At 33.7% G+C, this 17607-nt stretch overlaps 2 protein-coding genes and 1 long non-coding RNA gene across 3 annotated transcripts; 1 reads left to right on the forward strand and 2 right to left on the reverse strand.

Moving 5' to 3' along the window:
* Window positions 1-3106: 3106 nt before the first annotated feature.
* Window positions 3107-4036, reverse strand: LOC122520120 (endocuticle structural glycoprotein SgAbd-2-like). The gene has a single exon (XM_043640114.1). It carries the CDS (start codon window positions 3515-3517, stop codon window positions 3107-3109), a length of 411 nt encoding a protein of 136 aa, XP_043496049.1. The 5' UTR covers window positions 3518-4036.
* A 2638-nt stretch (window positions 4037-6674) lies between these two features.
* LOC122520160 (endocuticle structural glycoprotein SgAbd-1-like) lies at window positions 6675-13201 on the reverse strand. The gene is made up of 4 exons (XM_043640173.1): window positions 13115-13201; window positions 9196-9329; window positions 7930-8207; window positions 6675-7436 (listed from the first exon to the last, which is right to left on the reverse strand). The coding sequence occupies exons 1-4, from the start codon at window positions 13127-13129 to the stop codon at window positions 7432-7434; spliced, it is 432 nt and encodes a 143-aa protein (XP_043496108.1). The 5' UTR covers window positions 13130-13201; the 3' UTR covers window positions 6675-7431.
* On the forward strand, window positions 12308-16183 carry LOC122520169. Its single transcript, XR_006304467.1, has 2 exons — window positions 12308-13367; window positions 15488-16183. It is a non-coding gene; the product is annotated as an uncharacterized LOC122520169 (long non-coding RNA).
* The last annotated feature ends 1424 nt before the right edge of the window (window positions 16184-17607 follow it).

A 17607-nucleotide genomic window follows, 5' to 3' on the forward strand; every position in this document is an offset into this window, starting at 1 on the left:
CGACAATTAATTTGAATATTGTCTAACAATAAGAGAAATCTCTAAACTTTCACGAGAGTCGATCTTTTCTAAATCGTTATTTGAATTATGATCCATTCATAATGCGTCGTCCTACGTCGTGATCTACTTTCTATACTTTGGCTGATTAAAAACGCGTCGTCGTTTACCACTTCACTATGTTGTCCAACATACTAAACAAAATCTAATGCGAAGGAATAAAAATGAAAGGTTTTATCCGATCAAATGTTAATTATTCAAAGTCTTGCGGTAAATAATAATCTACGAGTTATTAAAGTGAGACAAGAACAAAAAGAAAAAAAATATAGAAATAACAGACACGTGTATAGTTTTAATTTCGTATATTAGAAAGTTTAAAAGTATGGATGAACGAGAGAGAGAGAGAGAGGGAGAGAGAGAGGACGTAGAAAAATTTTGTTTTGTTTTTCAGTATGAACCTTACACGATTGTCATTAATCAATCAAGCGGACGTATAGTACGTATAAGACTCTCGAAGAAATTACGTCATTTGCAAATGACTCGTGCCATACGGAAAGCGTTTTATTCCGCAGTTTTATTTTTCTTTTATCTTCTTCTATCTTGTTAAACTCTAGTCAAGGATTTTGAATACATTGAATCGACGAAAGATGATCGTGTAACCTTTCGTCTTACGTTTCTCATTGATCCGACCTATCGCGAGTGGTTTCTCGTCTTCTAAGCTTTCTAACAATAACGCGGTACCCGATGTTTGTACGAGCGAGAGTGTCTACTCAATTTGACATGGCTGATGTCAAATGCACACGCCTCCTCTTAGGGGTTAAGGAACCGGAACTCGAGATCATATCTTTCCTGAACTTTCACCGATGAAACCAACCAACACGATCAGACACGATCATCGAGATTTTATTTAACGAATATTATTCATTTTATTTAATCTTATAAGTTAGATTTATGCAATCGATTGACATTCTACTTTCCACGATGAAACGTATCGGGAAGTTATACTTACGACGAGTGTGGGGGTGGAATCTGGATCGATTCAATTTTTTATCGATTTCGATTTTTAATCTTCTGACTTACTGTAAATATGTAATATATATATTTATTACATATATTATTTATATTATATACATTATATATAATTACATATTTATATATATATATATATAAAAAGAATGGAACGAACATATCAACAGAATGGACAACGGAAGAATTGTCAGAATTGCACGGGATAAGTCACCGGTAGGCCGCAGAAGCACGGGGCGCCCACGAAAACGATGGTGCGACAATTTAACAGTGCAATAGGCAGAAAAACGTCGTTACGAAACAGGCAACTTGTCTAAACTAAAGAAAGAAGAAGAAGAAGATATATATATATATATATGTAGAATTCGTGAAAAAATTGGGCCGTTGGACTGACTGGACCGGGACTCGAACCCGGATCTTCCGCTTCCTGGGTGACTGCACTTTAACCATTGAGCTATCCAGGGCCCACCGTCCAATCTCCTCACGAATGCCTATTTAAGTTTGGCTGGAGGCGCTTGCATCCCACATATATGAATATATTTTATTGTTGATGATAATGAAAAAGAAATGAAATACATTGGAATTCAGTTAAGTTAAATCAGATGCATGAAAATATTGAATAATCGGAATATATACTGAAATATTTTCTTTTTCTTTTTTCATTTTAGGTTTCGAAGTGAAAAATACTCATATATCACGGATAGGAATGAAGAAGGAATATTTGATTTGAACGGTAAACGTTGTCGTAATCGACAGCTGTAAGGTAAAGAATTCACTGTCGTTAACTATTGCTTATTAATTATTGGTTAGGTGTCTTGGATACGTGTCTTGCATATTTTCAGCATTTCGTTCGTTCTTGCAAGTTATTTGGTTCTATATGTGTATGTGTATGTGTGTGTGTGTTTAAGTTTTATGAACATATATATAAAAAATAAAGTAAACAGGTATACAAGTATATTCGCTTTCACTGACTTCTTCATTTGAGAAAAACACTTTGTCATCTCTAGCATTCATAATGACGTTCCATGACATGATCCAAGTTTTGTTTACACGCGTAAAGATATTTTTGTCACGTATACCATAGATGCATTCTACTACAAACGAAGGAATGACGATGATGACAGCTAACGATTCCTAATTAACTACTACTCCGAAAGTATTTTCTTAATGTGACGCTTGTGCAACATATATTTATAAACATGAATATTTATATGCGTAAGTGTTAAATATTTTTCTCTTTATTTTAATTTATTTTTTACTTTTACAGGTAAGCCTATCGACCTAAAAACGATGGAAATTTCATTTCATTTCTTATAACAAATATAATGGAAATGTTGTGCAATAACAAAAGTTGCTGTGGCTTGAAGTGAAATTAATTTCTTCGATAAACAATTATGAAAAATTAATTATTTATCTTCGTGTATTATAAGAATCGTGAATATTTGAAATGAAAATGAAGCAGAACATTTACCATAGACCAGAAAAAAAAATCAACGCATTTTCGTTGACCATAATCTTACGTACGAATTCGAAATAAATAACGAGCAGAAATAGAAAAGTGAAATGGGGGTAGAAAAAAAAATAAAAAAAAAGATTACATAGAAAGAGAGAGAAAGAGAGAGAGAGAGAATGAAATAATCCTATCTTAAAACGGGATTAATGGTAGACGAATTCATTAAAGAGTGAATAATGAAGGTTATGCAGTCTGCTCGACTATTGGAATTCCTTTCCCCTTTGATTCCGCTATTTAATATTGCCCATTAAATCTCTGTCGGTCGTAAATCTTTGACCAGGATAACAACGAAGATTGGTGCGGAAGTCATCCCATTAATTAATACGTCCCTAGTTTTCTATGAGATTAAAATAATCGGTCGAAAAGAGTGGTGGAAGGGTGGGTGGGGGTTTAGGGGGTGGTTACGAGGTTGATACAAAAAAAGATAAAAATGAGTACACACAAATTAGAGTACACACCACTGTTCTTTTTTATTTGTATTATTTTTAATTTTTTCAGAATTTCAATCCAACTTTTTATAATAATAATAGTAATAATAATAATAATAACAATAATAAAGTAGACGAACGTTTAAAGTTTGTTTTTGGTATCCTCTTTGTAGGGGTTAGCAGCTATCCAATCGAGAGCACGTTGAATGGCAGCAGGAATTGCTTGAGGTGGGGGCGGGGTTGGTAAATGAGAACCTTCGAAAACGGCACCATTTTCGTTAGCAAGCCATCCAAGATTGATCTTCGTACCATCGGGAGCAGTCCAAGCAGCTGATCCTTGAACTTCCTCGGCTTCGTCCTTCTGACCAACATTCTTCAGATTACCGTGTTCCTCAACGGTTATACCATTAGCGGTTTCCCATTTTGCATGGAAACTACCGTCCGGATTGATCTCTTGCGACTGACTGACAATTGCTATCGGTTCGTTTGGATTGGCTGCCATTGTCATTGTCATCGCTAGCATACTCAATAGGACGATTTTCGTAATTGCCATTTTGTATCTAAAATTGATATGAGTTCATGAATTTTCTTTTTTTTATATTTAAAATAAATCATTCGTAATTGCATAAACGATAGCAAATTGTTGACAATTTTAACAGACAACAGAGTAGATTTTAATGATCGTTATTATTTATGATTGGTCATAAATCAACGTTTATATCTAATAATTAGGAAATAATTAAAATTGTTAGTTGATTTAATGCGATATGAGAATGTCGAAGTTGATGTGTATCGTACGTATAGGGAAATGAGTTATTGGTGAAATTTAAGAGATACCTTTTGTATACGACTTCACTTGAATTTCGCTTGGACACCATAGGTTGGACGTTACTGACGATGATTTAACCGCAGCGCCCACCTTTTATATACATTGAACCTACCCGTGTCGACATATTGCGCCAAATGTCATTCGATGATACCGGTTCATGTTTTGCTTGACCAGTATTGAATACATCTTTCTAATCGATGAAATTTTCTCTTTTATTTAACGAAGAATTCTTACCGTTCAATCGCTTACAACCATAATCATACAATTTAAACCTTCAATAATACGTTAATTTATTAATAATCATTTATTTATACTTACATTAGACCAACAATTGCATATATAATATATTTTTAATACATGGAACTAATTATAAAATGTGCGTATAAATATATATATATATATACCTATGCCCATAAGATGTTTGTAACGTTTATGCATATTTATTTGATTTAATTGAATGGCAAGGATTTTTATGATTTATATTACTACGAGAAAAGAAGAAAGAAAGAAAAAAAAACGTGGCAGTGGTAGATATGTGTCTGCGTAGAAATAAAATTAATAAATTAGTCTCATTTATTATGTATGATAATGAATTATTAATTTTAGCTACAGCTTTGAAAGATAATAAGAGATTTTTCATATTTTTTTATTTGTTTTTTATTTAATATTTGTCTTCATAGTACAGTTATGGGTTTCAATGACACGGCTTTAAAAGGTGCTACGTAGTTTTTAGCATAACGAATAGCAGTCGTAATACGTAAGTGCGAAATGATGCTAAATAGTACCATATGTGAAAGTACTGGATTATCCATAAAGACGGTTTGCGAGTTGTAAGTGTTACTTTAAAACGAGAATGAATCCAAGACAGAGAAAAAGAGAGAGAGAGAAATATGATTGCTTTGTTATCATTGAAAAAATTCACAATTTATAATTATTCTTAATTATTATAACAGAAAATGTTATAATAAAACGATACTCACGAGTATACATAAATCCTAATCTAATAGCACGATAGATAACGCATTATCATTAACATGATCTTATAAATAATCTTTCATACGATTTAAGCAGTAAATAAATAAGCTAATCGAGTCAATAACATTGGATGATCAAAGCTCGATCGTATTCACTGCGAAAAGATCGATCCTAAGAAAGATTTTTTTTCTAACGACGAATTTTAGTGTTACGTCATTTCCGTAGGAGTGAATTACGTATTGCGAAAAGTGTCATTGAACATAATAGTATATTTTAACATTTGACATTCTTGCGGTAACGTTTTAATAACATAAAAGTAAAAAGAGATACGTATGTCAGAAAGAAAGGTTCATTGGTACGAGAAAATCTTACGTGCATAATCGATCCCCATCATGCTATTCACGAGTTGTTAGTTTCTTACCCGAGTAGAAAGCTCGTAATTAAGACGTTTAACGATCTTGCTAATATATTTAACAAAAAATACTCTCCTATTTATATGTATGTATGTATATGTGTGTGTGCGTGTGTGTGTGCGCGTGTACACAGTGTTTATTGGCTTCTAGTGACGCATTCAATTCTACGTACATTCTTACGAAATGTGAATCATATTGTATAGTCGTAATTTTTGTCTTTTTTCTTCTTCTTTTTATTTAACGTTCGCGTTTGTAATTTATTTAATCGATTTTATCGGTCGAAGCACGTGTATATCCTCGTTGTTGTTGTTATTCGACGATTGATGTGTGAGCTTATATAACTTTATTAGTAAACTTTCTATTTTTTTTTTCTTTCTCGTTGACAAATTTCTATTATTTTTTTTCGTTCGAAATGTTACTCCTCCAAATTTCTCTTGCAGATACTTTTAATTTCATTTTTTCGATAAATTGTTTCCTTCTTTTTTTTTTTTAAATAAACAAATGACAAAATTTATTTTTGCAGTATAAATTGACAAGAAAGTTTTTCTCTTCGAAAGATGTATCGTCTATCATTAAAGTAAAAATAATGATAACGTAGAAAATTAGATTTTATTTGAAAGAATTGTATTATTATGAGGAATAGGAATCAGGAAATAGCAAATTGTCGTATCTCATAATAATAAATATCATATCGATTAATTCACTTATGTAACCGAGATATGCTCGTCGATATTTAATAAGTGTATCTTACACCGTTCGTACGTATTTTACTTTCACTGTAAGTCTTCTTCAAAATAAGTTATACGAAATAATGAATTGGTAAATGCATTTAATCAGCAGAAGTGTGAAAGAAAGAAAGAAATTCAAGTTTTATCGAAACAAAAAAATAATAATAGTAGTCTTATTCGAATCAATAAATAATATCAAAGATTACTCTTTATAAATGGTGCGATGAAGGACAACGACTACTTCGGAGAAAAAAAAAATACTTCAATTTTTAAAAGTATCAATCGATCTATACCATTATTTCTTATAATACTGATCATTGATTAATTCGAGTACCAAAGATTGCACTTAAAGTTTACGTCGAAAATAACGTTGAACGACTTCGGATTTATATCGAATTCGGTTTAACTCGAACGTATGGTCTGAACCGAAATCAATAAATGAAAGGCGTTGAGTGCTTCCATAGATTCTAGTGAAATTTTTACTCAAACCTATGTGTTTCTAGTTAAAACAAAAAAAAACAGATTTTGTTTTACACACAAACATCCTAGACAAATTTTATATTTAAAATCAAAAAAAAAAAACTAACAAAACATTTAACGTCGTTAGAAAAAGTTTTTGATAACCAACACTTTAATTACAATCTTAATACAAACATTCGATTATAGTAATCAGTCGTCTTATGATATTTTAAAGTCCAAGAACTTAAGAAAAAAAAAAGAAGAAGCAGAAGAATGTGGGAAAAATAATTACAAGATAGATCATAGTTGTTTTTTTTTTAAGCATTTAATAATCGCCGTTTGCACATACTGAATTACATGAAAATTTTATACTGTTAACTGCCGTCATTTAAGAATAGGTGGCGGTAAAAAGAGGGGGTGGTGGGGTAGTTGGTTAATGTTAAACTAGCTTGAACGATAGAAATTTGGATATACTCGGTCGGATTTCGGCAGATTGTATTCTTTTTATTTATATACAGAAATCACAAGTTAAGAGTATATATATATATTTATATATATTATATATAATAATCTATATACTAAGCACGGTGGATCGGTGCACTGCACCAATGACGAAACGCGCAGGAGGGAATTGCCGCGTGTTCGTATTTTTTTCAAGCAACTCGATAAACGTTTATTCGTCTGAATTGCTTTACGGTGCATTGTTGGTTGTTTGTAGAAATGATTTTCATTCTTTACTTTACTTTACTCATATCTTTTCGTACTTTTTTTGTTCTTGTATTCTTTTTTTGTTTTTTTTTCATTTTTTCGTTGCTTTTTCCGTAGTTGATTTTAGTTTCCATCATCATACCTCTTATACAAATAAAAATATAACATAATATCGCGGAAGTATATAGTTATTATATACCGGTCTTGAAATGCGTTTTGCTTTCGGTTACGTGTATCCTAGATTAATATACTAAACTATATTTCTTTTTATGGTTTGCGTCGGTAGCACGGGGTCGGTTCTATCCATGGCAAGCTGGCTTGGAATCAGGTCACATTTGAGGTAAAGTTTGGCTGTTTAACCTGTAAGAGAAAAATAACGGTGCGTATGAAAAAAAAGGGCTGTTCTTTAAAAGAAGGAACAATAATAGGGAAAAACGATTGACGATTGGATGAGATAATATTTACGATGGATAAATAAAATTTTGTTGATATATCGTAAAGAGCGATCTTCTCATTAGTTGAGGTAGAGGAAGAAATCGAAAGCGGCAGAGTTGGGTTAACCGGGGTCGTGGTTGGTAAGATTCCGAAAGGAATCAATCGTTCTCAAAGGTTCTTGAACAAGAAGGTAATGGGAAACAAACGGAATGGCAAGAGTATATGGGAATGGGGATCGAAGAAAGCCACGGTAAAGTAGTTAGCATCGATCAGAGACCGAGTTGAGATTTGGGTTGTGCCCTTTTAAACGAGCACCCAATGAAAACCGCCGCAGGACAAAGAAGGAACGTTAAGGGATAGTTCGTGTTTCCGAATAGTTTAATTCTCGGGAGAGAATAAAAAGAAAGAAAAAGATTACCTCTCGGGTTCGGTCTGCTTTGACCACCATCGTCCTCCTCGGGGTGAGCCGCGTTCCATTCGAGCGCCCTTTGGATCTCAGGAGGGATTGGAGGTGCCGTTGGGATATGCGAACCTTGAACCTGGAATCCATTTTCATCAGCAACGTACGTTATGCTAACCTGTTGTCCATCTGGGGCCGTGTAAGAGTCCGAACCCTGGGAGACTACTGGAGTCTCGTTGTCAACTTGTTTTGGTTGACCGGATTCTTGATGGCTGATGCCGTTGCTCGTTTCGAAGCTGGATAAACGTTAACGAATAATATTGAGTAAACTTATAGGATAAAACTTGTTAATTCTATAAAGAAAGATTTACAAATATATTCGCGTATAAAAGGAATCGTATGCAGTTAGGACAAGTAGCGCGACCTACTCGCGGTTAACAATGCTCCTAGTATTGTGCAGTATTTCGAACAAAAAGGAATAAAAGAAAGAGAGAGAAAGAGAGAAAAAATAACAACAAGAAGGATCGTCGTCGTCGTCGTCGTCTACGTGGGCGAGAATCATGCGCGTCCGCGTGTGAACGGCCGAACGTCATTAGGCAGGTACTACTTACTTTCTTGTCTTTTGCCCATTGTAACTTTTCTCTTGTATGCTAATGGAAACCGCATTTAACGTTATGCCTTGCGGATACCGGCCACTAGTTGGAAACTACCGGCGTTCGTCCATGCGAAATAGGACACCGTATCTATTATTATCTTTCGCGATCTTTCGATCGATGTTTATCGATTCCCCCTGAGATCCGATCGAAGAAATATTCCGTCGATTGTATTATTTTTATCCTTTCGTTCTAACTTTTTTTTTCAAATACAAGACAATTTTTCGCGTTTATTTGAATACTTCGAATTATGAAAATATAGGATTCGTGAAAAGAATGTGCCGTTGGACTGACTGAACCCACCCGGGACTCGAACCCGGATCTTCCGCTTTCCGGGCGACTGCTCTTTAACCATTGAGCTATCCAGGGCCCACTGTCCAATCTCCTCACGAATGCCTATTTAAGTGTTTGGCTTGGAGGCGCTCGCATCCCACAAAAATATTCGAAATTAAAGGAGAGTTTGAAGCGACGTTTAAAAAGGGTGCTGGGGTATGTTTGTTCGAAAAGAGAAAGGCTTGCGTATGACAACTTATGGACATTATTGAACATAACGTAGATATTGACAGAACATTTCTCTTATCCTCGTTTAAGTTGTTTCGATTTGAATGTCTACAGTCGTATCTCGACTTACTTATTTACGTAATTGCCATCGAAATTGACTTCGAGTTGTTGAGACGTAATCACCGCATCCTTGTCAGCGCCACCCGATGGTCGTTGAGGTGCGCCAAAGGTTCCTGCCGTACAGAGTACGAGACTCACCAACACCTGCAATAACATTCGTATACTTTTATTTAGACAGTTGCATCCTTTTATCATGCGAACATTTGCGTTTTACTCTTTTGATACTTTCAAAAGACGAATTATAAGAATAATAGATGCTAATTCACGTAATAACGCGAGATGCGATGAATATTATTCAATATAAAAAACTTATATATAAAGAGAAAACGAAAGGTGTGCTTAGAAGTTGTTTAACGAATAAAAAAAAACAAAAGAAATATTAGACAAGTGTTTTGGAATAAAAAGGATCGTATAATCGTAACATTCGATGTCACTTTTAAATTGAAATTTTCCACCTGGGTCGAATTAGTAAACTCGATTGAAACGAACAAATTGACGGCTGGTGTTTATCGATGGTATTCCTAGAGAGAGAGAAACAAAAGGCCGCCGTATTGAAAATACCTTTTGTAATGGCTTTCGGGTACGCTCAAATATTCATAGAATTCGTGAAAGTAACGACCGCGCGTGGCATGGCGTGGCACGGTGGAACGTGTCTGCAAAAGGGCAACTGAAGATGATAATGCTTAGAGAGAAGAAGAGAGAGAGAGAGAGAGAGATACAATAGATACGGAGAGATAGAAAGAGATTGCACCGAGAGAGTGCACAGTTACGTCATTGCAAATGACATTATGAAATATACAACGTAATGCCAAGACAAAAGTGGTACCAAGTGTACGCAAAGTAGGTGCATATTTTTCCTTTAATAAACTCTCCCTCCTAGAAATAAAACGAGTATACGTAATTTTCTTCATCTTAATGATGAAAGAAACGTCGTTGATCTCTGTGTTTACTTGATTTGATAATTTTTAACTTCGTTTCGTATTAAACAAAAAAATCGTCAATTCTAATATATTTAACACATTAATATAATACGATTGAATTTCAACTAAAGCGTACACATTTTTTTTCATAGTAATAATTTAACGAGATACTACGGTTAAAGGATGATATTTCTCCTTAAGCAATTTTCCATTCAACGTTATCGTTCTAACGATTACACGAAAGATAGTAACAATTGGCACGTAGTTATCATTGATATCTAAAATGCTAATCGATTAGTTGTAAGTTAGTTATTATGCTTGACGAGCGAGAAAATGACAAAGTGCGGAAAATTTCATAAGTGTTGCACGAGTTGGAATAGGAATTAGCAACCCGGTAATGATGGCGCATCCCACCGGTTTTCTGAGTAACGTGTAATAAGAGAATATAGAGACAGGATTATGAAAGAACGAGGATGAAGAAGAAGAAGAAGAAAAAAAAAATGAAAAAGAAGAACCGACATTGCAGGAGGATGCTCCTTCATTCATAAGGTCAAACGATCATGCAGGAGACTACTCGGTGCATGCAGTAACAGAGACGGTGAGAGGGGGAAAGATAGAAAGAGAGATGCACGTCGGGCGTGCTCGAGGCACTTCAAATTTTTCCGATTGGAAAGTCACATTTTTTTCCATGATCGTGCAACAGGATCTTCTACCTTCGATCCTTCCCTCGTACGGGGGAGGAGAGAAATTTCTTGTGATTGGTCGAATGGTATCTGGCGAAGGTAATTTTAAAATTTTTTTTTTCAGAAAAAACGTCTAGTGGGATCGACAGGAAGAGACAGTTGTACAACGCGACGTGTTCAATAACAATGATATTGTTCCAGTCACCTAATGAAGGATAGAGTCATTGAAAAACATATGTATGCAGATATATATATGTAAAAAAAATAATGAAGAGGTAATACGATAGATAGTAAGATCGTATGAGTTACAGTCGTATTTTTCAATCATTTTTCTGCATACATGTACGATAAGTTACATGACCAGGCAATAAAACGTAATCAACCAAGTAATATTATTAACCTTTTACATTGAACGCGTGCTCAATTTTATTCTTTATCTTTTTTTTTCTTTTTTTTTTTTCAAAGATAAATATTTTTTTCTGTTTTTTTTTTTTCTTTTTTTCAAAGAAGATACGACGAAACTGCACGAGAATGGAGGAGAATATTTCGAAGAAAAAAAAATAACATATAAGAAGAAGATGCGTTCACCCAGAGAAATGTACGTGTGCGTAACTAAATGTTCCACGCGTCTCATTGATGTCGCATATTATTGCTTAACAAATGCCATTCCACGGTGAAAACGTGTCATCTCGGAAGATTTCTTATTTTGCAATTACGAATTATTCGTGGTTATAATATTAATTATTTTTCACATTCGTTTTGAAAATAATTATCTTTTCAAATTGTATACCCCCCTTTTTTTATACGTTAAAACCTTATCTACACAAGTCAATTTTCATTTTTCTAGTCGAATCTAAACGTAGAGAAAACTTTTGCTAGAAAATAAAAAAGAAAAAAAAAACAAATTTTATTTTTAAAATAGAAAAACGTAAAAGAGGAAATATTTGGAATGTTTGAACAAAAAAAAAAAAAGAAAAGAAAAATAATCAACGTTTCTTTAATTCGAATCAACGATCGTGAGTTCGATCTTATTTTTTTAATTACTATTAATGTTTTGCTTCTTATCATCGTACCAATTGAATTTTTGCGCATTTGTACATTTATTTCTGGCGAAATGAAACTTAACTCTTGCGAGAGAAAGATAATAAAAGAGAAAGAGAAAGAGGGAAAGAAAAAAATAAAAGAGGGAGGCTATCACGTGTATGAACGAGAGGATATTACGAAATACTTAAGGAACACTGCGTAAGATTTGTGCGGCATTACGTCGTCGCGACATTCATCGTTATAAACAAATTTTATCGTTTGGCATGAGCGAAGTTCGCGGAAATCATAGCACGTAATGCTATGCCGCCTCCGTTGCCGTCGTCACTGATCATCGAACGATCTAACGGAAATGCATTTTTTTTTTTTTTTAAATTACATACCTCTTTTTTCCAACGCGAAAACTCTAGCAACGGTATCAACGATTATTACGTATACACATTCTTATAACGTTTTTTCGCGATATTTCTATTGAGCTGATCGTGAAAAAGTATCGAAAGTCACGATGCGCGTCGAAACCGCAAAGAAACGATCAAACATATTTTCTAGATTTGCGGAAAAAGAAACGTAGATGGGAGGAGGGAGGGAGGGAGGGCTCGTCGTCAACGAACGTGAAAGTGTTTAATCGTGAAAAATCATCGTGACATTTGTAACGATTCGTAATCGAAGAGAGAACAAAATAAAACCGAACAAATTAAACAAAAGAAAGAAAGAAAGAAAGAAAGAAAGAAAATTCAAGAGTGAGAGAGTGAGCAACATTTTACCGAAGTTAACAGGCACAGACGATGCTTCGTTTTTTAAATCAATCGACACAAAATTCACGTAAAATATACATGAGAGAAACACGGAAAATCAATAATAAGAATCGTTCGAAAAAAGAAACAACAAGATGTGTTATACACATACATGTTAATACGATATAGAAATATGATAGGACAGGACGTAGACGGAATCGTAACGGTACAAGCACACACACATCGTGTTTTCTCGTTGTTAACTGGCATGTATCTTATTGTTATCTTAGAACGACCTCTTAATAACTCTAGCGTCTATCATTTTCTTATTTGTGGCGCGTGTGGCCGCACGCGCCGAGGATTTACAAAGATGACGATAACGGAGAAATGAAAGAGAAACAAAATATAATAAAGTAGAAAGAGAGACATCAAGTGAAAGAGAGACAGAGCGAGTAGAACAAGATATGGGTGGATGGATGGACGGATGGATGGATGGATGGATAAATAGATAGTTGAAGATTAAGATACAGTGAGAAAGTCAAGTTACCTACCTTAATAGTGTACATAATCTCTTTCGGTTACACTGACACCGGTCGGGGAGCTTGCGATGCAGATGGGTTGGTACTTGTGCTTCTTCGTTAGATGCTTCGGCTCTTTATATACGCGACCGTACCAACGTGGTACAGTGAAAGGGGTCATCCCTGCCCTCTTCACAATGCACTCCTTCTGACCAGTGCATCTTCGGAAAAATGCATCGGGATATATCGAGTACTCCGAGAGCTTTTTCGCATTGCCACGTGACACGTAAATATTTCACGATTATTTTACGACTTCATTTCTTTTTTTTCCTTCCCCCCCTCATTCTTTTTCTCTTTGATTTTTTCTTTTTTTCTTTTTTTAATCATTCGGTCGGACCTCCTATTAAATATTTACATTAGATTCGTTTTGTTTTTTGTAAAAGGATTGATATAAATTTGATTTTTTTATTATCTTTTCAAATAAATGAATAAAATAAATAATAAAAAAAAAGGAAAGATATTTCGAACCTCTCTCTTTTACTTTCATGCGAGTTTATACGAACGTGTAAAGTGCGTATATTACAGCTTTTATTACGACATTCAGATATATATATATATATATATATATACATGAATCGTATGTTTTTGTAGAAAGATTTAATCGATAGAAATGAATACTTTTATCTTAACTAAACAAATAAAAAAATAAAATTACATACATACATACTTACATACATACATACATACGTTATACGATATATTGCATGAAAAAAAAAACAAATTAGATATTACGCGTTACAAATTTTGTATTTAATATAATAAAATCGTAATAGAAAGAAACACACACACACACACACACACACATGTGCAATGCCTAGGTCGTCTCTTTCGCGAACTTCGTCGTTGATAGATAAGGCCTTGAGTATTCTCCATTGATTATTTGAATCCATCGTTCTTAAAGCGCGAATAATCTCGCGTGTGTTCACGCGAAACGCGAGAATCAATCACGCGCCTCGCGTATAAAACGTATAAACAATTTTTCATGATCTTTTTTTTTTCATCTTCTTCTTCTTCTTCTTCTTCTTCTTCTTGTTCTTCCTTTTCTTATTCTTTATCCATAGGAATTCAATTAACGGAACGAACAACTCTTATTAGATGCGACAAGAATAACTCGTTCGCGTTAGAATCGTGACACGAGATTTTCGTGGAAGTATTTTTCGATTTAATCTACGTCCAAATAAAAGAATACGAATTTATTGGAAATTTATTTCATGAACACACATTTCTTCTTCGTTATTGAATATATATGAATATCAGTGTTCTGAGAATATGCAACAACAATAACAATAACAATAACAACAACGATCAATGGTTCAATTTATACGTATTTGATTTTTATTCAATTTGTTTCTTATTTTTTTTTTCTTACTTTTCTTTCTTACAGTCAATCAAAGTTCGTAACTATGTACGTTAAAAGATCCATAGAAATTCAACGATAAGAGATTGTCGATTGAAATCAATTAACGTCTCTCTCTCTCTCTCTCTCTCTCTCTCTCTCTCTCTCTCTTTCATTCCCGATAACATTTGCCAATATCTAATGTATTTTTTATTATTCTAAGTTACGAATCGGTATTTATCGTTTATTGTTTTAATTCGATGAAAATGAAAAGATTTTCCCAGCATAGGCGGATAGACAAATGTCGTGAACGTAATTATGCATTTATTGTTTCCACGTAAAGAGTGGTAATAATGAATCATCATTATTAATATCATTATTAAACATCGATCAATATCTATATCATAAATCCAATATATTTCCGATAAGATTTATCATTTCTCGATTTATTCTGCTTAGTTAATGTGCTAATTTACACTTTTTCATGACTCGATTCTCGCACTTGTGGTGTTTGTTTCTTAAGCTTTTTCTTTTCTTTTTTTTTCTTTTTTCTTTTTATCATCAGTTCGTGTTTCACGGCCTTGCGAACAGGAAATCCAACGAGTGGGTAATATTTCCGTTTAGATTGCTCGTTGTGTTGTATTTTTTCTTTCTTTTTTTTTTTTCCTTTATCTTCTCCTTTTCAAGAATCTCAGGACGCGAAATCAGTTTGCTTGCGTACTTCGAAGCTACGACAACGACGACGACGACGACGACGACAACGGCTCTCCCCCTCCCCCTCCCCCACCGACGAAAGACTCGTTAAATTTTCACGAAAATAGAAAAGGTAATCGACGAAAAAAAAAACAAAAATCAATTCTAGAAAATAATACGTCTGATCGTTAGAATCGCACGACGAGATTAGGTTTTTTTCTAAATTCGCGTGAAATTCTTATCGGCCCCCCTCCCCGCCCCTCTGTTTAATTAGCATTCGCGTCGTTGAATTTGTTGTTTTCTTTTTTTTAATTCAGAAACTCGAGAAAGAGAGAGAGAGAGAGACAAAGAAAGAGGAAAAAAAGGAAGGTTCCGTGTGCGGTTTTACATTCTACAAAAATTACGACGAAATAAATGGTTTGGTCGTTCGACGAATTAGAGAAGGATTATTATTCGCAGCTAAATGAAATTTTAATATATTTTATGGATTATATACAGTTCCAAATACGAAAACGAGGAAGTATCTTTTATTATTCTCGTGATGAGAAAAGCGTTAAAATACACGTTGATTTGAATAACATGATTCGTATGTAACGAAACAATGTATGAAATAGACAAATTGTGTTTTACAATTAGAAAAATATTTGTTTTAGAAAAAATGAATTAATAGATTTATACGTAATAATAAATATTTGTAACACAATGGACACTAATGGTAAGTCAAAAAAATATTCGACATATTTATTCGATAATTTATTTCACAATATTACAATTACCAGGACAAATATGTATGGAAAAGAAAAAATAGATAAATAAGAGAAAAACGTAAAATAGTTTATGTTAAATTGCTTCTGAGTTACGTAACTGTGCAAAGAAAGATAGCAATCTCAGTAATTTGGAAATTTCGCGAAGTTTACATCCGAAAATATAACGCCTTGCCAAATAAAGAGATAAGGCTTTTATAAATTATTATAATGAAGTGGCCAATAAACCGATGGCATGACTTTCAGGAATTTTGTGACTTTTTTATCACCTTCTTCTTCCTCTTTTTCTTCTTCTTCTTCTTCTTAATTCTTGTTATTTGTTTCTTTTTCTTTTTTTTATATCTACCTACAATTAAATACAGTTCTCCGTCGTTCACATTTTACGCGTCGTATCTTTTCAGCATCTCTGTATGACTAATTAAAAAGCCGCCATAGTGTTTCGTTACATGCCAGGAACGGGTCGTTAAACCGTAAAACGAACAAGCCTCCGATTTTTCAAATTCTCTGGCTTTTCTTCTTCGATCCAAATGAACACGAAAATTGAATAAATGTTAAATTATTTGAAAACTAGAACATTAAGAATACCAATCCTATCCCAAACCTAAAAAAACATCACTGAAAAACTTATAGTTGCAAAACTTATGATTGAAAAAGCAAGAAAAATATCTAACATTAACATCAGATCTTATTGTTCATCTAAATTATTTCTCCTAATGGTTTAACTTTTTTTTTAAAATTCATACATTGAATGCAATGTAGATGTAAAGATGATTTTGACGTTTACTTCAAAATTCATTATAAAAAAAACATTGTTCTTGTTCCTTATTCTTTTTTTTTATTCCATTAACTTCTAAATTGTACTTGTTTTTGTTTTTTTCGACGTTGGGTATAAAACTTTGTTCAAAAAGAAAAAGAAACAAAAAAAATAATAAAAAAAGGACGACGACGAAGTGTTGAAAAAGGAACAAGAGGTAGAACGCGTTATTCGTGAGACGAAACGACCTCATAAAGCGAGGATTCGCTTTTCGCGTTAGACCGAAATCGAAAGCAAGACACGACTCGATCTCAAGGTGGAAGTCGAGAGAATCCTCTCAGGAAATTACAAAATCCGGGTCGAACGAGAGAACAAGAAAGAAAAGAAAAGAAAAGAAAAGAAAAGGAAAGAAATATTCATCCAAACGTAACAGGGGCTACCCTTTTTTTTTCGATGTATCTTATTTTCTTCTCTTTTTTCGCCGAAACGAATCCTACATAAGGTAAAACCGTATTCATACGTGTCGCGAATTTCAATAAGCAACAACCAGACATTGTTCGATATTAATCTTCGTACTTTTATTTACTAATGTAAGTAAATAACTAAGTAAATAAGTAAATAAATGTGTATATATTATATATGCAACCTTTCTCAGCTAAAATCCACGGCCATATATCGACATTTACATCATGTCATTCATGTGACGCGTTCAACACAGTAGAATGCACATAATTCTCTTCTCGAAGATTTTCAAATCCTTATTTTGATATCTCTCTCTCTCTCTCTCTCTCTCTCTCTCTCTCTCTTTCTCTTTCTCTCTCTCTCTTTCTTATTCGTCATGAGAAGTAATCGAGAATTGAGTTAAGAGAAAAAAAAAACGTTACGGTATATTAAATAGAATTCGAGAATTCACGTTGAA

This window comes from Polistes fuscatus, unplaced genomic scaffold (assembly GCF_010416935.1).
Source record: "Polistes fuscatus isolate 324 unplaced genomic scaffold, CU_Pfus_HIC Scaffold1, whole genome shotgun sequence".
In the NCBI taxonomy this organism is placed as follows: domain Eukaryota; kingdom Metazoa; phylum Arthropoda; class Insecta; order Hymenoptera; family Vespidae; genus Polistes; species Polistes fuscatus.